General features: G+C 38.5%; 1 protein-coding gene across 8 annotated transcripts; it reads right to left on the reverse strand.

The window, feature by feature from the left end:
* Positions 1-23: 23 nt before the first annotated feature.
* On the reverse strand, positions 24-19,764 carry akna (AT-hook transcription factor). 8 transcript variants are annotated; one of them, XM_067483755.1, is made up of 23 exons: positions 19,627-19,764; positions 19,190-19,286; positions 14,345-14,896; positions 13,064-13,661; positions 12,637-12,940; positions 11,593-11,667; positions 9,684-9,837; positions 9,382-9,446; positions 9,197-9,256; positions 8,984-9,105; positions 8,693-8,864; positions 7,416-7,642; positions 7,088-7,252; positions 6,704-6,950; positions 6,259-6,371; positions 5,785-6,041; positions 5,415-5,565; positions 4,663-4,812; positions 4,130-4,266; positions 3,784-3,918; positions 3,196-3,309; positions 2,689-2,833; positions 25-1,446 (listed from the first exon to the last, which is right to left on the reverse strand). In XM_067483755.1, exons 3-23 carry the CDS (start codon positions 14,718-14,720, stop codon positions 1,194-1,196), a joined length of 4,020 nt encoding a protein of 1,339 aa, XP_067339856.1. In that variant the 5' UTR covers positions 14,721-14,896; positions 19,190-19,286; positions 19,627-19,764; the 3' UTR covers positions 25-1,193. The 8 variants fall into 8 exon arrangements, with proteins under 8 accessions (XP_067339860.1, XP_067339856.1, XP_067339859.1 ...); XM_067483758.1 differs by having other exon boundaries at positions 26-1,446; positions 5,785-6,044; positions 7,416-7,603; XM_067483757.1 differs by having other exon boundaries at positions 26-1,446; positions 6,259-6,365.
* Positions 19,765-21,709: the final 1,945 nt, after the last annotated feature.

The following is a 21,709-nucleotide window of genomic DNA, read 5'->3' on the forward strand; positions in this document are numbered from 1 at the left end:
CAAAGTGACAATAACTGTTTATTACAACCACAAATTGGCTTCTTGGGGAGAAATGAAAAGATTCCCTGCATAATATTCAAGAGACGGTTTAACAAAAAAAATGGTCCAAAAGTAAAAAACAGACAAACAAAACGATTTCACCTACAACCAACAATATATCTGTGATATGTTCCAATCAAATAAAATGTATATTTTATCGTTATTACTCTCTGTCCAAGCATAGTGTAAAAATGTATCCACACCAGTTTGGATGCCTAAAAGCCTTGTGTGAATGATACACATAAGGTTTAAACACATTACAGTAGACTTGCATTTCTGGCTTGTGCATAATTGGAAGCTTTTGATAAAATAATGTACAAAATTTTATTCTAAAACATCACAGTTTAAAAAAGGTGGTCAATACATACAAAATAACAAATTTGGAGAATATACAGCATCTTAAATCCTTGGTGGCCATAAAACTATGAATATTATTTTTGGAAAAAAGTAATGTACATTCACTATTAAAATTAGCAAAAGGGATCTATTTAGAAAAACAAAAAACAAAAAAAAAAACAAAAAACAGATGCTGGGGTTTGTAGCATAACTTTAGTAAATGGAAATGCAAAAGATGCAATAAGTTTCAGTAACATGGGTTTACACTATAACATGTTAGTGTATCCACAGGATAAGAGTGTAAACTACCTACCATAAAACTGAAATTATGTACGAGATTCCTACAAACTATAAAAGTAATCACCTGGGTTAACAAATAGCTCAAAATAACTGAGTATTGGAATTTCTGGAAGTAAACACATTTCTTTACCGCTTAGGTGTAAAAACCAATATGATCAACTGATCTACAGTTCTACATACAGTATACATCACTTTGTAAAGTTAGTTATTTCAACGTATGCCAGCACATCCTTTAAAAGTAAATAGGCTACAATGCCTGCTAGAGAAACAAATTCCTTTGTTTGGCTACCTGAGAATTAAGTCACATTAAAAAAATGCAGCAATGATAAGATTCAGAAGCTTTTATCTGAACACAGCAACTAAAGAAAAGGATTATTTGACTGTTTTTTTAAATTCACTTTGGTCCCACACTTTGTCATTTTGGTTGGTGGTGGTGATGACGGTTTTATTTGGTAGCTACACTTGGATGTAAGTTAGGATGTAAGTGAATGTTTGTCAGACTTAGCTACTTGTTCAGTCTAGTAGTTGCAGAACTGTGTCAGCACCTCTTGGTACTGCAGTCCAGAAGACAAAGAGCGAGCCATGTGTCCCGAGGTGTGTTTCATTTGTTGAGCTGCTCTGATGGCTCTGTTCAGAGAACTGTCCAAGGGGTGCTGCTTGTCAGCAGACATGGACCATCTGGTCTTCCCCTTCACTTCCCCTCCACTTCTAACCCTTGAAGACATGCCACTGCTATTTCTAGGAGGCATGTAGACGGGCAGTGAGCACACCCTGAAGAGGGTAAGGTTGATATGTGACGTTTTAGGTTAAAATGAGAAAAACATATTATATTTTTATGGTAGGCTATTTTTGCAAAATATATGTAGCTTCAATCACACCGTATATGAATAAAATTGTCTTTTTAAAAACAGGAAATGAAAAACATGTGATTTGATGAATGTCAAACTGCTAATTTTAGAGAGCAGAGACTAGAGAGGAAGTTAAATGACCTCCTCCAATCAAACGTATATTTTCTTATCTTTACAACCCACTTCTACTTCCCTGAAAACATGGTTTCAAACACTTTCAGGCCAACAAGTTTGATGATAAAACAAATCAGAAAGCTAATCACATTTAACTATTCAAATACAAAAGATTTTTATGATGCATTTGAGACAGAAAACCTTTTCACATCTGCTGGCCAGTAAGTAAAAAAAACAAAACCATTTAACCAATTATGTGCCATCCAAAACAATTGGCATGCATCACTGATAGTTTGCAGTAGCTATGTCAAAGGGTGTAGAAACGTATGTGATAATCTGCTGTGGGTGTTTACATCACCACATGTAGTAAAAGGACTGGGAGGCTGTGATTGCACTTCACTTGAATGAATGGTGACCAAGCTAATATTTATTATAATTAATATAATAATAATATAATTTAGTTATTATAATTGAAGATATGTCATCGGATGAAATCAGCCTACTTCGATACACACTGGCTGGCCAAAAAAAAAAAAAAAAAGTCATGCACTCATTTGTTTCTTTCCAGAGTTGCATTTAGTTTTCATGAAGATCTTGTATTGAGGGTGAGACAGTCGGACCACTGTGTGAGTTGTTCTCCAGCACATCCCAAAGATTCTTATTGGGGTAATTTGGCAAATCCATATGTGAAAATTATTCCTCATGTTTCCTGAACCACTCTTAATTAGAGCCTGATGAATCCTGGCATAGTCACCTTAAAATTAGCCTTGGCATTAAAAAATGATATGATGTAAAATCCTGGTCTTTCAATATATTCAGGTAGTCAGCTACTTATCGCATTTGTTTGGATTAAAAAACTTGATCCCAATTGAGACATATTACTCACTGCAGTAATTATCTAATGGATAACCCAAAGGAAGCCTCTTACTTTTTTGCTTAATTACATCCAGGTGGTGGCCAGACAATGTATGTCTAGTGTGAGAGCGAGAGAGCGAGTGTGAGTCTGTGTGTGTGTGCGTGCACGTGTGTGTTGAAAAGGCAGGATACTTACAGAAATGGGGGTGGGCACATTGGCATGCACTTCAGCAGCACAGGAGGAGCTGCAGCTGCAACGAATCTGTTTTTTACCAGTCGGTCAGGGGACTCAGCAGGGTCCCAGCTGGGGTGTATGGGGGGGTCCAAGTCTCCAAAACAGTCTGTGAATCACAACACAGGTCAGAGAGAGTTCAGCACTTATGATAATTAAACTCATTCCATTTACTGCAGACTGAAATAATTTATGCCTAAAACTGAACAACAAACTCAGATCTTGACAAGTCATGGATTTCTGACCTAGTCAGCTACAGAGTACAGACCTGGAAGTATACAGACCCTAACAGAGCTAAACAGGTTAAATACATTTTAACAAAGTAAAAAAAAAAAAAAAAAAAAAGGCAACAAAACTGCAGCACTGGTTTTAAAAACAACATGTTTTTTTTATGTCTGTTTGAATGGAAATTAAGTCAAGAAAAAAAAGGAAAGACACATATTTCATGCTGCTGATAAAATGTCTTCTTACACTGAGTTTGTCCTCTTTGATGTGATGAACGCTGAGAACAAAGAGGAGCTTGACAACTTCTATCAGGCTCATTTCCTGTTTCAGACACTTGTATGGACACAGCACGATGTTGCCCTGCAACACAGACACGTGTATATTTGAGAAAGCTGGGGGAAAAAAATACACTCAGCAGTGTGGTAGACACAATCTGTCAAGTCTCATCTAAAAGTAGATCATCATCGTAGTCATTTATTTCTAATGATGAAACTAGTGCTGTATGCTTAAAATAGAAGTGTGTCACTGCAATAAAATACATTCAAAACTGGAACAGATAGCAAATGCTAGCCATTACTGAGACCTCAATCATAAATTTCTGTTCTGAACTGTCCAGAATAATTTTAACTAAGGTACTGAGTTGCTCTCTTGCTGCAGATTCCTTACCAGCAACACAATTTTTATGTAATTTATATGTATAAGATTCTCCACTCTACCCTGCTCTGTCACTGCATGTCAGCTAACATGGTCTAGAGCTGAAAGTTGACTCTGCTTGTTTTTGGTGGGAGGGTGCAGAAAAAATTAACATGTATGCAGAGGGATAGATGTTCTTACTAGGGTTTGTTCTCCTGCTGTGGACAGTATTTGTGTGAGAGCAACAGTTGTCTGGTGCTGTAGCAGATGTTTGAGTATATCTGGATATCTGCGGCTGAGGCTGGAGTGTGGAGACCCCCAGCTCTGAACCCGTCACTGAAAGCATAAACATGATATGTATAAAGTGATTCCAGTCACATGCTTTGCTGGTGTGAATGCATCTATATCATTGTACACACATTAAAAGTAGTTGGACTCTTGTATTATTTTCTTTAGACCAAGTCCTAATTTTAACATTTGTCAAATTTGGACTATACAAGCGTTTCAAGCATTCCTAAGGGAAAAGTGTAACTTAAGATGAAATTACAGATGTCAGTTTGGGAGTTTTGTCTACACAAAGAAGCTGATCTTGTCTTAGTTAAATGTCTCAGATCCTCAGCCTTATCATCCGTCTGTTTTTCTCTTCTTCCCCTGCTGACATCATTTTCTGGCCAATCCCCAATCCTGAACAAAAAGAGAGAATCAAAGTAAGTACAAGCCAGCACGGAAAAGAAGGTAAGTAGTAAAATATACATGTAAATAGTAAAGGCTATATATAGGTTGCATATGCAAGAGGATGTTTAATGTTTAACATCTATAAGCTTTGTCCTGTTGCCTTCATCTGCAAACAAACTAATACGATGCTTAAGTGGCTATAAAATTGGACAACGATAAGACTGTATGTTTTTTTTATGTCCTTATCCCATGAGTTCAGGTTTGCCATAGCGGATCATGTCCGCATGTTGATTTGGCACAGTCGAACCACTGACCCTGTGGTCCGTGAACGACTGGCTTTACCAACTGAGCGACAGCTGCCCCCCATAAGACTGTATGTTTACATCTGTAAAATCAAAGACCAACCTGATGTGAGGTGTAGAGCTGTATTGGAGAGTATACTTGTCCTGAGTTGAAGGAGATGACCTCACAAAGTTGAGAGGATTCTTATTTCTCAGGCTTTCTAGTTTCTCCTTTAATGTTCTCACCTCTTCCTGCAGCAACTGCATGGCATCACTTGAAAAAAAAAAAAAAACACACGTGTGTTTTCACAATTAGTGTGTACATTTGTGTACAGACTGTGTAATAACTACGTGTTCAAGCTCAAACACTGATAAAATCCAGAACATAACAATAAGTGCTGCACTGAAAATATATTGTGACCAAACTTCCAGGTGTATTAATGTGTACACACACACACACACACACACACACACACACACACACACACACACACACACACCAGTCCAAACCCACATATACACACACATTTTTAAAAGTCGTGCAACACCACATCATGCAGGGGCCCATAGAGAGTACCTCCTAATATGCAACCACATTCAATAGGAGTCAGTTCTGTAATTAAGCATCAAAGAATAGAAACATTAAATATGGTCAAGTTTATATTATTTCGGCTAATTTTAAATGTGGTTTATAAGAAACATTATTTTCCCCTTGTGAATAGAACAACACTTCCAGTAGCTTGTAGGTCTGACAGAGCGTTTTCTGGAATATTCTGCCCTCTGATTTTGCGCTAACATGACTTGTTCACTTAAAGTCCCTTTCTGGAGACTGTTTGCAAAGCAATCGCCATGGCAGCTGCTGCAACATACACTCACTTGTGATTCACCACCTGACCGAGGCCTAGTGCTCTGAGAGGATCGCCATGGTGATACTGCACAGTGGGGGAGGAGCATGGGTGGGTGCTGTGGACAGAATTAATGGATTCGGCATTTTGATCAATCTGTCCATCTTCAGACGAGGAGTGAGCTGCACAGACAAGAGGAGGACAACAGGTTTGAAACAAATTGAAATACCTAGTGAATAGGAGTATTAACAAGTAACAAAGGCCTTAGTAGTATCATACTTTTTAAAAGATTTAATACTCTTTACTTTTATGCTCACTTTGATTGTTTTAAAGAACGTTGCCTCATTAATCTTTATTAGAAAAAAAAAATCTTGGTTGATAGACAGAACTTTGGGACTCACTAGTGTCACTCTCTAGTCCACTCGTCAAACTGCTGGCCTTGCTTTCATCTGTCTGACTGATCCAGCACTGTGGAGAGCGGGAGAAAGTGCGTCTCCTCCACCCCTGTCTGCTATTCCTTGGTTGGCCAGAGATGAGGTGGGAGGCTCCTCTGGCCGTTGTGTCCATGTGACCATGTGACGGCAAGAAAGCAGAAGATGGTGCAGAGACTGGTCCTGTCTGATGTTTCGTGACCCACCCCTCTTGATGACCTGAAACACTGCTGCACCATGGAAGAATTTTCAAACATACAAACACACAACAAAGAACAACTGATCACAACTGGACTGAAATGCTAAATCTGTATTTTCTGAGGAAAAGAATATTAAAAAGAGAGATTCAGATTTGTGTGCTGTATGTTTGTGTTATAAGGTTGGGGGTGGGTTATGGCACACGAGGTAAAATGTATGGTATATTGAATGTGTGGACTGCTGCACCTCTCTGAGCCCCTCTGGTGGAGAACACTGGGAGCTGCTGCAGGAGTCAGATTACTGCTCTCTGAACCAACAAACCCACTGTCTGTCTCTGGTGAGATGATCCCATCCTGGTCCTCCCAAAACACAAGAACATATATCAACATGCAGGCTGTGAACACTACACATATGAAGATTTCTTTAATAATAAGTACATCATCCATTAAAAAAGGGTTTTATTAATGATCTTTGATCTTATAATTCATTAATTAATAATTAATTAATTAATGCATTCTTCTGTTGTAAAGAAGTGACATTCGTGGCTGTGGGTACTTAGGAGCTCAGTGTTTTGATCAACCACTCCAGCTACTAAAAACCAGAAGGAATTGTTTTGCTTGAGGAAATATCTAATACCCGGACTGTACGTGTTTATAAGTGAAAACAAAGAGCTACCACTACTTAAACTCACCTGAGAAAGCACTCTGCTGCTTTCAGTTTGGAGTTTGGAATTCTTCCGCTCTAATGCAGTGCTCTCTCCAAGACTACTCAGACTGCTACTGTGGGAAAATCCCACAGCTAACCTCTTGCAGCTGCTAGGGGGATGAACAGGCAGTGTGGTAGACTGGGTGGCGGCCCTGCCTGAAGGAGGCGTGAACCTGCTAGTCTGCTGTTCAGTGCGGTAAGGAGACAAGTCCTGATTGTCTGATTTGACTTTCCTGTCAATAGAGAAGTACAGACATTTAAATTCAATTGAAATAATTAAATTAGTTTCCCCTCAAAAATAACTTTGCAGGCATGCTTGTTGTTTGTGCAAACTGCAGCCCATTGTGTGTGTGCTTCTCTGAAGTCTAACCTCTGTGAAAGGCTTTCCTTAAATTCCAAGTTTCCCCTTCCTTGACTGTGTGCATCTTGCCTCTCATTTTCAGGCTGCATGTTGGATCCTAAATCAGTAGATCGGAGATTTCCTTCCCTCAAGCTATGGTTAACAATTTTGGGAAGCTCTTTGAAGCTCTGGTAGCTAAAAAGAAAGAGGAAAAACACCAAGGTTGAAATGTTCTAACAATTAAAATCCTTCTGCCACACAAATACTGATTGTTAGTCACTCTTCATACTCGCATTTATATATTGCTGAGGATTGTTTTACAAAATGAACCATTTAAAAACCAAACATCAGCACTCACTCATCCATTATTGTGGCAAAGTCTTGTTCAACATATCTGTGTTTGCCAGTCAAAGTTTTGAGGTAGAAAGCCTTCATCGTTTCTTCATCATCTGCCTCTTCCTCCTTTTGATTTATTTCTTCATCGGTTGAGCTCACATTCAGCTTTGCTGGTCTTCCAGGATCAACCAGCAAAGGCACAGGTGGGGTCTTAATGGAGTTACAGGAAGTGCAGCAGTGATATATAGCCTGAGTGTATTTTTCATAAGCCAACAAAGGTTAAAATTATGTCAAATGACAATGTGCTGACAACTACTTTTGCAAAGTTGTATTTTCTTGATTTAAGTTAGGGTAGAATTACAAGACATTACAATGAAAGACCTTCACCTGAATATACATGAATTAGAGATAGTTATTTTTCATAAGCACCATTTCCAGAATATTTTGATCAACTTTCAATAATTGATTGAAAGACATTCATCCTAATAACGATCTCTCACTTACAAAGAGAAGAAATACTACATTTTCTAAGTTGATGTCTTTAAATTTGTTTTTGTTTTTTACCAAAATCCAATTATACATAATTGACTAACAGCCAAATATCTTTACCACCAAAATATATCCCTCATTTATAAAGGCAGTTATTCTAAGTAAGAGGCCAAAAATTCTGGACTAGGAATAATTACATTTCTAATTATGACTCAGCATCTGAGCCACTGAGTGTGTTACTTTAATTATAACATCTATCATGAAAACTAGTCATTTTACATGGTGTTGTAGCATTAAATGTTTCCTAGAGCCACGAGAGAAAGTACGAGGATGAACTGCTGTTAAATTGCTGCAAAATTCAAATAGCAGTTTTAACAGACTTTTGGTCATGACAAGTTCACTGACAGCATCTTTGTGGGTTTTAGAGTTTCAGAACAGCCCAAAACCATCACTGGAAATTATCAAAGGATACATTAAAGAGGAAAATACTCAACATTTTTTCCTGAAAACGACTCAAGCATTTAAAACTAATTAATTACTAAATTAAAAACTAAAACATTTATCATATGTATTACTCTCTAGCATGCTTGAGCCATTATTTAAAATACAAACTGTGATTCACCATTTTGATCCATTTATAGCAATAAATGAAAACAGAATCAGTTATGGAATTTCTTTTTGTATAAATACTCATGACTACCATTTTACAGTATCAGAACCCCCCACAGTGTATCCAAGAAAGTCAGTGATGAGACTAACATAATAGATTCTATGTATACTTCATGCACAGACCACATGGTGGTGTTGTACCTGTGGGTGCATCAGACCTTTTCCCCCCTCAGAGGAGAGAGATGACAGCATGGGGTAGGAAGGTGGAGATGGAGGAGCCTCACAAATAGGCTGCTCCTGTTGCATTTCTTCAACCTGCTCCTTTATTTCGTCCACGTACAGGCCACACTGGAAGATTAGCCCCTCCAACTCCCTGATACATACACATGCATGAACAACATGTAGAAAAACCTAATAAAAACAACCACATCAAATAAACGTGTGTACAAAATTTAAATACAGCCTCTTTTTCCCCCCAGGCATCTTTCTTACCGTTCAGGGTCAAATTTGCTGATTTTTGTGGCTTGCTGCTGTTGCAGGCGTCTGTGCTCATCTCGAGCCAACAGGTAGCCCCTCTCCAAAGAATCAAGCCCCTTAGCAAGCTGTGAGAGGCCCTAAATAACAGCTTTAGTTTATTAGATTCAATATAAGATGGTCAATAGAAGTAATTCTCATAAAAGATTAAAGATTGGTTGTGGCTCTTACCTTTATCTGTTCAAAAGGTTTGAGTCTCCCTCTCTTTAGGTTATCCCTGTACATCTGCAGCTGCCCCCCCCCCCCAAAACAAACAAATAAACAAAAACAGACAAAAGAAAAACACTTTATTTCTGAATGACATCTAGCAAATCTGTAAAAAAATCTGTCAGTGACAGTTTTATTAACTTAGTTACCTGTTGGAGGAAATTGTTGGCTTGATTGAAAAGAACTTTGTCCAGCTGTTCTCCCATCTGATGACCTGTTCATTTGAAAAGCCAAGTGAAGAGAAAGACTCACTATGAAGCTAAGTGCACAGTGATGCATCATTTGCAGGAGCTGAATAAAACACAACGGCATGATGACGGTATTTTACATAACAGCATTTAGGTTTAAAGCAATACAGTGCATCTCAATACAGTTTTTTATGCTATACGCAGTGTATATAACAACAAATCTGACAGCAGAGATAGTAATAGAACAGGATAGTGGAATATACTCTGATGAAAGCTGTGTCCATTTAGAGGAGAAGCTGACTTGATCTCTGCTTTCTGAGCCTGAGAAAGGTCCAGCGTCATAAACTGTGAAGCATCATGGAGCATTCCTGACTGCACAGAGTGGCTGGGCTTTGAAGGGTCAGAGTACAGGTTCACCTGGTGAAAGTGTGAAGAACATGCATTAACATATCAAGATATGTCATCTATAATATATACAATTGGTAATTTATTGGGATCCTTATGCACCACAATGGTGACAGTGATTTTAATAATGATTTTTTTTCTATATTTCTTAATCTTAATTATACAATTGGACAAAACTATTAAACTAAAGATGACCAAATTCAGTCTGATTAGCCAAATAGCTAATAAAAACAGGCAAGTGAATTAAGAGACACAGTAGGGAAGGCTAACATCACCATCTAGTGTTGCAAAGGCATGTTCTCACTTTATACAGTGCAGAAAAATAAACTGAACTGGACTGTGTAATAGAGGGGTTAAACACACACTGAAGTTTTACCCCTCCCCTCACTTTTAGCATACACACCAACAGAAATAATTAAAAGAGAAAAAATTGATGCCCCTCCCTGATCATCCCTTTAAGCAGTAAATCATAACGACCTTAAAATGACCTTATGCGCACGCGTGTGTGTGGGCGCGCGCATAAGGCATATTTCATCTCTTGAACCAGTATGTTCTTTGTTTGTTCTAATTTACACCATAGTTAAGAGGAAAAACACAGGAATAAAGGTCGGATCAGGTCAATGGTAAGATTATTAAATGAGACTCTTATTTCCCTAATACATTGCATTACCCCCTGACATACAGCGGTGTCCATGATATGCTCATGCTGCCTAAGTCTGGCCTGTGTGTTTGTTAGAGTACTCTCTTATGAAAATAAACATTTTGAAATAAAGGCAGTAACATTAAAATTAAACATAACCTGATTGGCATATTATGGGACACTCTTTTGTTCAGTTTAGGAAAGAGCTCATCTTAACTACTGAAATGATTCTTCAAATCGTATATTGATACTATAATCTCTTTTATAACATGTCTCCTGTACTTAGTAAAGGCATCTTAACGCCTCAGATAAAAACAATCACCATCATTTATTTATTAAACGAGGGGCTAATTAAAAGTCCCAAATGAAGCAAACACACATTGGGAGTTTATCTGTTCAGTCAAGAGCATTGTTTGAGCTACAAAGTTACAGCAACAGATAAACAGATCAATTTAAAACACTGAAGCTTGCAGAGAAGAACTTGCCACAACACTGACCGACCACAAGCAGAGACACACACAAAGGGAACAACTCTCATTGGCTTAAAGAGTTTGGACAAAATGGGGCCTTCTTACAGATGGCTGTGACTGAGCGCTCAGTCCCCTCATGGATTAGTGTGTACAGTACAGAGTGTACAAAGACAGTCCTCTGTTCTCAGATATAAAAAATGTGAATGTTGAGTAGTGAAAAAAAGAATTTCAAACCAGCATTTCTAAACATTTTGGCTCACCTGACTTTCAATATAAAGAATGTTGAAAATAACAACTGTTACCCATGTCCTTCACCTTCTGATCTAATAACTGTTCAACATTAGTCTCATCAGATCATAGCGCCTTCTTCCTGGTGACTTTGGAGTCTCCCACATGCCTTCTGGCAAATGCTAGTTCATATTTAATATTATTTTTCTCTTTAACAATTTCCTATTAGGCCTTGACTGCTCAAAAACCTGGGCAACAGTTGTTGGAAAAAAAAAAGAAATATGTCTATCATTTTAGACTTGTTTATGACTTCGATGTAAAATAGTAACCTAAAATTGAGGACCAAAAAGAAATCCGTATGACACCAATATAAATATTTTTTATAAACCTCACACTGATCAATTATAGCCTGATCTCTAGATTAACTACCTTTGCTTCCAGACGCAGACGATCAATGGTGTTCTCTGCCTCCGCGTACTTAGTCAGCAGTCTGTTATAGTCCTCCTGCAGCAAAAAGAAGGGAATGAAGGAAAACAGACTGCAGAAGTATGTGATGAGTACTTTGTGCTATATTGCTACAGTATTGACTAAGAAAAGTCATTAGTACAGTCTCAAGATCGATGACCTGTGGATTTCTCTCTACTTCCCACTTTAAATCAAATTTAAAGTAATATAAACAGAAGTCTAAAGCCTAAGCTTTGCAATTACCTTTGGGCAGAAGACTGATTACAAATAAACATATGGGAAAATTAGTGAAATATGGATCAAGGGTGTATAGATAACCCTGATCCAAAAACAACAAGCTACACAATACATACATTTCTGGTTTATGTTCCCCAAATTGCACTAGAATCAAGATGGTCTAATCTTGCTTCATATACATTTACTGTATATTTTTATATCTCTTCAGTCACAAAAATGTAACTTGTAAATTTAATTTCATTTTTATGTGCTTTTCCTGCGTTGCTACAGAAACAGGTAGGATGAGACAGGGGACAGCTGCCTCTGAGAATGAGCGAGGATGGCAGTTACGGGTTCGCAAAGGCCACATGATCTTCTAGATTTAAGGGCTAAATATGAAGCTTTAAAGGTAAACTTTTTATTCTCTCCTTTGTTAATACAGCTCTCTTAGGACAATTTCTTTAGGAAACTGCTTTAGATTTTTAGGGAGTGATTTGAGTGTATAATTAGGCCTTAGGGTTATTTTCACAACATGTTCAACTGGATCCCAAATAAAAAAAACAACAATCCTTAAATGTGTCTAGTCTTTTGACGTCAAACTGAAAATTTAAATCTGCAATCAGTTTTTCATCAAAAGCTCTGGGAATCACATGTTCAGAAGAGGGCTTCACTGGGCCAAAGAAAAAAAAAAAGCCAGCCAGTGCTAACTGTAACAGAGTCCTTTGTTCAAGTTGATACACAGCAGCATTTAAAGGGCAACTACACCCGTCAGCTCTCGATCTCTATTAGTACCTGCAACTGCTCCAGTAGTGTGGTGGCCTGCTGCCAGCTTCTGAAGTCCTCAGGCAATGTTAAACTGGGGGCACTGGTTGATGGTATGTTACAGGTTGATGGTGCAGGAGGGGCATCAGTGGTGTCCATTAGGACGTCCTTCACAATGTCAACAGGAGATTTAAACAGTGTAGGGGGTCCAGAGGACTGGAATTCACTCTTGACAGACAGTCTGCTTTTTGGAGGCTTGTAACCACTTTTGGGGAATCTTACTCTGGGCTCCACTTTAGAGAAGTCGGGTGTGCGATAACTCATAGGGACTTTCCTGAAATGCAATAAAATTCATAGTTAGTGATTATTTTGTGGAAAAAGGTTAATGAGTGGATGAAAATTTATTGCAGCCTTCAACATAAGTAAAAGGCAAAATAAAGGGTTGAGGGAGTTTCACCTGGATTCATTCATCTCAGCAGCCTTAGTCCCATCGCTGGGTGTCTTTGTGGGTCTGTCAGGACCAGATTTTAAGACAGGAGTCTTTCCTCTCACTTGTTTGGGAATGATGGCTGCTGCTTGAAGCCCCTTCTGCTCATCCCTTTCAGAGTTTGGTGAATGAGGACTGGACTTGATGCTCATTTTGCTGCTAAGTGACTCTGGAAGACTTTCTGTGAAGCCCATGTCTGGAAAGGTTTCAAATTCAATCCCTGGAGCAGCAGCTATTTCCTCAGCACTGAAGTGGAGAAGGTGAGGTAAAGTGGGGGCTGTGACAGACTCTGATAAGAGGCAGTGATGGCTGGAGACTCCAGCAGGTTCTACAGCTGGTGTGTGACAACCACAAGATTGTGTGGAACTGATCTTTTTATTCTCTCCTTTGTTAATATAGCTCTCAGTCATTCTATTCATAGCTTCACGTTCTCCTGAGATGCTGGTGTGTTTTTTTTTCTGTCTTCTGCTGCCACTGCTCATCCCCTGTTCGTCGCCATTTTGCTCATCTTTACTGCTCTTCACCTGCTCATCCCCTGTCCATGTTTTTAAGCTACCCGTTATATCACCTGTGAGAGAAGGCATGAACAATAGGAAAAAATACAAACTAACAAACGAAAAACAGCATATTTTAGGATGTACAGCCATGTATTTTCACACCATTTTGAACCTTTTTGGTACCTCACAACAATTCCTGTACTTTGAAAGATATGCTGTTTTTTTCCCCAGTATATTTTTCTCTTTATGTCCTGAATGTAAATATTAATTTTAAAATGAGGTCTTGATACTTTTTTCTCTGTGTCAAAGTATAACTAGAATAAAACAACACCCAATATTTGACTTGTTCACTGGGATCTGGTATATGACTGGTTGATTAACTGATAAATTGGTCAAACAAAAATGACAAAAGGAAAGATTTTCTCCTTTTCTTCGTGAAACATGTTGGAAACTGAATGTCGGGGAGTCACATTGGTGGTGTTTTTCACATTTTACAGACCAAACAAATATGAGAAAGTAATGGGCAACTCTGATGACTACACAGGCCTATAGGAGAAACAAAGTGAAACTTACAACAACTGTTGTCATTTTGTTGTCTTTTAAAGTTTGCAAAATACCTAGAAGAGATTTAAAGTAAAATTAATTTAAGGTACTCAATGCGCTAAAACTAGCTGTATGGACCCTTAAATACATAAGCAGAGGGGAACAGAACATAAAGCCTTTAGTCATGGACAAAGAAAGTTTAGGATCTCACATGTTGACAGGATTTGTACATCTTCCCCTGGAAATTCAGTGTCAAAGAGATGTTTGCTCAGGCTGCAAAGTAGCTCCTTCTCGTACCCACTCGGGTCTGCTTCCTCTGGTGTAAGAAGTGTATGAAACCAGCATGGATTACAATCTGCATCTGCATCCCCACATGCTTTGCCCAATTCCACATTCTCCAGTGGCTCAGACAGTCCAATGATGCCATTGTCGTCCATCTGGCTGACAAAGCCATCACCTTTTTCAGCCTGTTCTACACTCTCATCCTCCCACACATCCTCAGATATTACAGAGCTTGTGGGTGAAAAGCAGGCTGGGGCAGGGGTCCAGACCAGAACCCCTGCTGTGGTGTTTTTTCTTGTTTCCATTCACCTCTCAGCCAGGAACAGGAACCTTCTGCATCTTTTCTTGATGAACTGTCTCTGCAGCCATGGTTACAGATGTTTACTGTGGGTCATGTCAGTAAGCTGGTGACAGTCCAAGAGAACAGCTAAGAAGGACTCATCTGTCATTCTTCCATTTTGGGAATAAGAAGATTTCTTTCCTAAAACAAAAGAAATACCAGCTGGTTACTATCAATAACTATTTTAATAAAGAAAACTAGAACTACAGTCTTGCAGTATTATTCCTCCTTAGTAACCAAGTTGCAGTTTACACGCATGTCTGTCCAAACACATATTCTGATTGAGAGACCACATTGACAAGAAGACCTTTACGTTGACAAACCACAAATCTGCTCTTCTCTGTAAACAATCATCTACCATTTATATATATATATGTTTTTAACTATGTAACAGTTTCCCTCTGCATAAATAGTTGTATCTCTCCAACAGGAGGACTTGCATCTGTGTGAATTCCTAAGGGGACAATTTTTTATTTCTTTATTTTTAATCCTTTCGGCTTATCCCATGAGTTCAGGGTCGCCACAGTGGATCATTGTCCTCATGTTGATTTGGCACAGTTTTTACGCCGGATGCCCTTTTCTGACACAACCCTCCCCAATGTCAACTTCCTAAGGGGACAATAAACAAGGTTAAAGGCTAAAATAGAGCAAGATAATTTCAAATAAAAGTTTCATGCCACTCTATTTCTGAGCAGGTAGGTCAGAATTATCCAACAATAACTTATTTGGCTTCAATCACATTTATTACAAGTTAATATTGAGGACCCAGCATCTACAGTAAAATTTCCTGTCTTATATCTTGTTGAGGTGCAGCTTTGAAGAACTTGTTTCACTCTGTTAGTCTACACAACAGATAAGCATTATTTGTATTGCCCCTCACTCAAATCCAGTCCTAACAAGACTCACTATTCTGTATTTATAATATACATTTAAGTCACATATCTTGATTATATTGCAAGTCTTTATTACAGAAATGCTTATTTTACATATAACCAAATTTGATTTAAGAAACTACAGTATCTCACAATGTCACAGCAAGTCTCCAAAGTATTTGCCTGGAGCTACAATGCTCACTATGGCAACTCCACAACATAAACTCAAGCTTTCCTTTCAGACTGTGGTGCAGATACACTGACAATTTTAAAAAGAGGAGAACCAATCATTTTTTAAAAACTACTACAATCACACAACCAATTAAAAATGCCATTAGAAATCAAATTTATCTATATTTAAAATCAAATTAAGAAATATTAAAAACCTTGTCCACTAGTGTTGCACATTATCTTATAATTTCTTTGTTTCTCCCAAATTCTTCACCATATTGTGCTTTACTGCATTATTAATGTGAAATTCTAAAATGTCAAGGCAAACGTGGGATCATGCATTTATGGGTTAAAGTTGTTTAGAGCTACAATATGCAACTTGTGGGAATGAAGCTAGCAGTCTCAAATTAAATCCATCCAGAATGTTAAGTACTACCGCTGTATAAAGACAGTGGCATCTCATACTGTAGATACACAACACACACGCACAAGTTTGACCTTCTCTGATTAACAAGAAGGGCAAGCCTTACCCGAAAACACTTGTTTGTGAGTCTCTGTTGCCAGTGCAGTTCTGTGAATCTGTCATGCACCTCTCCACATTAGGAGAATGTATTGTGCATATCATATTTGCATACTAAAAACATATAAGGTTAATAAGCTTTACATACTATACAGTAGCTTTAGGCTAGCAGTAGCATACGATTTAAAAACCAATCCACTCTGTTCCACCCAGCCCTCTCTCTCACTGCTCTGCCAAAGCCACTGCTCCCAGCCTTTCAGATGGTTATAAAATTACAATAAATAAGAAAGATCCAAAACTAACAAATCAAGCAGAAATAAATGAAATTTGAAATTTTCCACAATAATATATGTTTTAAAGAATATTCTTAGTGAAAACTTAAGAAAAAAACAACATACTGTTTATTAAAACAAGGCATTTTATTTCATGGTAGATTGCATTGGTTTATTGAAATAGTTTTGGTAGCTAGAAGGTAAAACAAAAACCACATATCAAGTCAAACACCAAAAATAAGAATGATGATTTTAGAAACGTCAGGTCAAGCCTTAGTGTATAGTACCTGCTGCAACATTCTCATTATAAAAAGTGGGCTTACTGCATCTTTGCTTCCTTCCCAGATTATCACAAGAAGATTATTACACTAGTGCTTCTAAATATCTCACATACAAACCTCACACACATGGACCTGGAGTGTTCGGTTTTATGTCAAAAATCCAGACAGATTTAGTGCAACCACAGAAACCTGTTTTGACTGTTTTAGAAAAAAACATAAAGCTCAGTGTGTGGGACAAAAAAAACTGACATTATGTTCACTGTACAACCTTTAATCCACAATTCAGCAGAGAGGTTCCACACTGGCCTACATGGCAAACTTACCACGCATTTAAAGCAGACCACAAGGAGAATTCACAGCTCAGCGTATAAAATCATGAGAGAGGCAGGGTTAAAACAACAAACAAAAATTTTTTTAAATAACACAGCTACAACTAGAGTAGAGCTCTGACATTATTTCTTTACCTTATTCCGTCCTCTGCTACAACAAAGAATGTCCTGAGAATCCCTTGTCTTTACTCAAAATAATAAAGCAATGCGTTAACTCTATTTCACAAAAAATTGAAAACAAAAGCTTTATTTGAGCAATTCTGCATGAAAGAATGTGAATACTTTTACTTTTACTTGTGGCTGGTACTGTGCTTCTATCTCACAAACGACCTGTTAGTGATGAGTAACGTGATCAAATATAAATGGATAGTATTGAAATCACAGCCTTTTCAAAAACTTTATGTACTGTTGCTCTGCTCATAGTCACTGCTTATTTGGGAAGGCGGGGTTACTGTAGGGGGTTATTTAAGTACCAGATGGGGAGAATTAAGCTGTTCTAAACGCCTTATGGGGGCTTCAGAACCTGTAAACACACAATGACCATCAGTAAGTATCTAGGACAAGAGGTTAGTCCAGCTCCTCTCAGACAGAGAGACAGCAGGGCTCTAATCACCTGACTACCAGGCGAGCTAAGACTGCATTCAAAAGGATGCACAGGTGGAGACATAGGAACAAGAGACAGAAAGAGAAATCAGAAGAACAAAGGGATATGAGGACGAGGACAAGGAGAGAGAGAGAGAGAGAGAGAGAGAGAGAGAGAGAGAGAGAGAGAGGAGTGACAACTGTCACTCCCAATTCTACCAAAGCTGTCACAGAACCTGTCAGCTCTGCAAACAGGGACACCACATAAAATATCACAGAGTTACACTGGCTGAATTTTGAACAGAGAACAGAAGTATAGCTGGAGCTAGCCCAGAGGCTAGCAGAGCGACACCAGGCTGTTTGGGATGGCCTAGTGACTAAAATATGACAGCTAATCTCCTTAGGAGGCACAGGGAGAGCTAAGGACACCCTACACATTGAGTGCTGAAGATGGTGATTAAATAAAATTGAGCAGTTACATAAAATGCAGCTGAAACAATTAGTTGGTTAGTTAAGTACCCCAGGAAAAAGAAATTCAACTCAATTCAAATAATGAATACATTTTTTAGCTCCTTAATTAAACAGCAAAAACAATGCTTCATCTAGGTGGATGACTGCCATGTTACATATATACGTAGATATTCAGTACTGGGGTTAGTAAAACTAACTGCTGGTCTGATCTTGTTTGCTTTTTCTTAGTTCACATATTTCCCAACTTAAATATTTTGATGATTTTAGACTCTGTTTTATTTACTGTATTTAGTCTGCATTACATTTAAAGTAGTGAGGTTTGCCTAAAAATGATGTTAGAGGATTTGAAAAAAAAAAGGATAAACCTATTATTAATAGCAAAGCTAATATCATGTTTTAAAACCTATATTGATGTCAGGCTGGACTGATGAATGACACAAATAAAACGTCCGTAAAGTAAACATGTTAGCTCTGAGGAGAATTCTACGCTGCTCATTTACAGATGCAAATTTTGGTTCCACACCAATGAGTATTTACGTTACTTTTCCTGGCAGTTACACATCCATCAGAGGACACGTGATGCCTTGTTTAAAAAAAAAAAAGTCACTCTCCTGCTTTTTTTCTCTTGCCCTGAGAACGAAGGGAGGAGAGAGACGTCTACATTGGGGCCAGCAGTCTCCCCCCTGATCCCTGAGTTTAGAGGAGAAGCGGCCACAAAATAAACTGTAAAATCATTGTCCGAACACTTGGCGCCTGCTTAGCAACTACAGGCTCCAGTAACGTCAACTCAAGAAAACAAATGCTCTGACCCAGCATCTCGACAACCACACCAACCAGTCAAACTGGTGAACTGAGGTGTTTTTAGGATGGCAATGCATACTGACTGCTGTGGAGAGAAAGCAAACCTGTTACGGTAGCACTGCAAAGCAAACTTACATGATAGGACCTGGTCATCGATGCAGCGGGGAGAGTTTCCAGCAGAGCCCGGGCAGACTTCACAGCTACAGGGCTCCGCTGTTTTAGAACCACAGAACTATACAGAGAGAAGACCCACCCCTGCCGTGTTACCATGGTACACACACCACAACAGACCTCTGACGAGCTTCACTCAAACACTGTAAAGCCCACACATTCTGCAGGAAAATAAATGTGGCATATAAGGCCTTTGTGAGTCCAGAGCAACGTTGGAGAAACGGCTGATAAGTCACGGCTAGAGCTAAAGCTAACGTCCCTCAGGTAACGTTACCACAGTTCGTGCCAGTTACAAAAGTTGGTTATCGTTACTATCACTTCAGGTTTTCCTAATTTAGCAAGTTGGACATAAAAACAAACAAACCACATTAAACCTAATTTCAGCTACACAGAGGTGATACCTGTGTTGAAGAGATTCATTTATCCAACGAAAGCGGATGGTTCCGATATCTGTGAAGCTAATTATCAGTCCTGGGGAGTCTGGCACTGATTTAGCTGGGGGAGTAGTAACCTGGTTATCTGTGGCACAAGCAAGGGTCATTTCTTCCCTGAGCTTTGACTTTCAGGCATTTTGTTTAGCCGACAGACTTAACAAATCGTACCTTTCTCCATACAACGACTTTAATTTCACCGAAACCTTCAATAACTTTGGTCTAAACCCATTCATTGAATTGGCGAAGTTTGTTGCGGATGCTGTTACCTGACAAACCCAGTTCTGGACATTTAAACTTCTTATTCAAATCCTGAGTGGTGATTGGTTAGATTGTGGTTAGACGTCGCAACACTGGGGCTGCGGTTCAAATAAATGACCACCAGATGGCGCCATTTCATTACTAATTCTATTGCATCCGCCAGTCGGTAGGCGTTGCATGTATAAATGTTGAAAAATGACCTTTTATATGACACATTTTATATGTACATTTGACAAATATAGTTTTAATCATTCGAGAAAACACCCATAAAACTGTTAAAAACCCATTAGAATAGGAGCAAATTGGTGCAGAAGATGGTGCTGCAGCATTTCAGTGCTCATGATTTTGGCTTGTTTAGCATGTAATTTTTGTCTTTTTTAATATATGACAATTAGTTCTATAACACACGAATGTTTAGATGTTTAATTACACCTGTGTGCAGAAAAGAAAAGAACATCAAAAAAACATATATCACAAAAGTTACACAAAAGGAGAAAAGACCAAAACTGTATAACTTTATTAAAAATTCTTTTATCACTCCTGGTAAAATAAGTATCTTCACTAATTGTGTTACACTTCAACTACAAGGCCAAACAAAGTCTCTGTAGTGTAAGCATAAGTTTCACTTTAAAGGCTTTGTTATTGCAAAGTAGCAAGCTTTTCCAAGGATGTTTATCATGATTATTACTATTTTTTTTTGACAGGGATGTGCTAATTAATTAACTAACTTAGCTAAAGTTGCTGCTACAGGGTCATAACAGCTATTTACTCAATCTGTTTTAGGCTTCCTGAAAGCACTCCAGAGATAAAGTAATGGTCAGAAATGTTTAATCCATTGAGTTTCAAGGTGCCATAATAGCACCATTGAGTCCTACAAAGAATTAGTCACGTGACATCTGGAGCTTACTGCCAAGGAACTGAGGAGGCAGAACAGTTTTCTTTTGTATTTATTCTGTATGCATTTTCCCTTACACGTTTGGGAAATATCTCAAAATCTGAAGGTTTATTATGTAAATATTATGTTAAATATCTTTCAGTTTATGGGAAATATATATGTCTCTCTCCTATTTCCATGACAATCTAGGAATCAGACACCGGCTTCATGTGTTGCCAAAACCCACAGCTCACTAAGGCTCTCATTAAGGCAGATATTCCCTTGTAGAAAGAAAACTTTTTTTTTTTTTTTTTCAGAAATACTGCAAGCAGATAGCGCCTGTTCCAGCTCCGTCTTTTCTCCAGTCTGAATACCTCAGGTTTTTGCCTCATAATATGGATGACATCCGGTGTGCAGTGGATGGAAAGCCCATCTGTGTGAGGCTAGATGAGAAAACAGATGCCTGTGGTCACACTGTCCTTGCCATTCTTCGGCAGCTTGTGGAAAAAACCTCCTTAGAGCAGACATTTTTTCCTGGAGGGAGTTAAGTTTACCGCTGTGTCCCAGGCAGTCGTTGCTTGCCTCGACACTTACACAATGAACTTTGGTGATTTCTGGGCATTTTTGGCAGACTCAGCAAGCTACAGTACATGAAGAAAGCTCAACACAATTCTTCAAGGCCTCTTTCTACACGCCAAACACATCACATGTCTGCCACATCATCCTAACTTGGTGATAGAGGTCATCCCTGACACCTTTGAAGACCTTGATTGTGTAAACTGGCGAAGCAGGTATTTCCTTAAGGCCCCCCAGCGTCACCTGGGGCTGTGAGCCTACATGCAGCCTCTGGGCTTGGCTTGGAGATTATCCGAGGCCTAAGAGATTTCTCTAAGAGAAAACGTGTTAAAAGCTTAGACA

The sequence above is a fragment of the Channa argus genome, chromosome 18 (assembly GCF_033026475.1).
Source record: "Channa argus isolate prfri chromosome 18, Channa argus male v1.0, whole genome shotgun sequence".
NCBI lineage: Eukaryota > Metazoa > Chordata > Actinopteri > Anabantiformes > Channidae > Channa > Channa argus.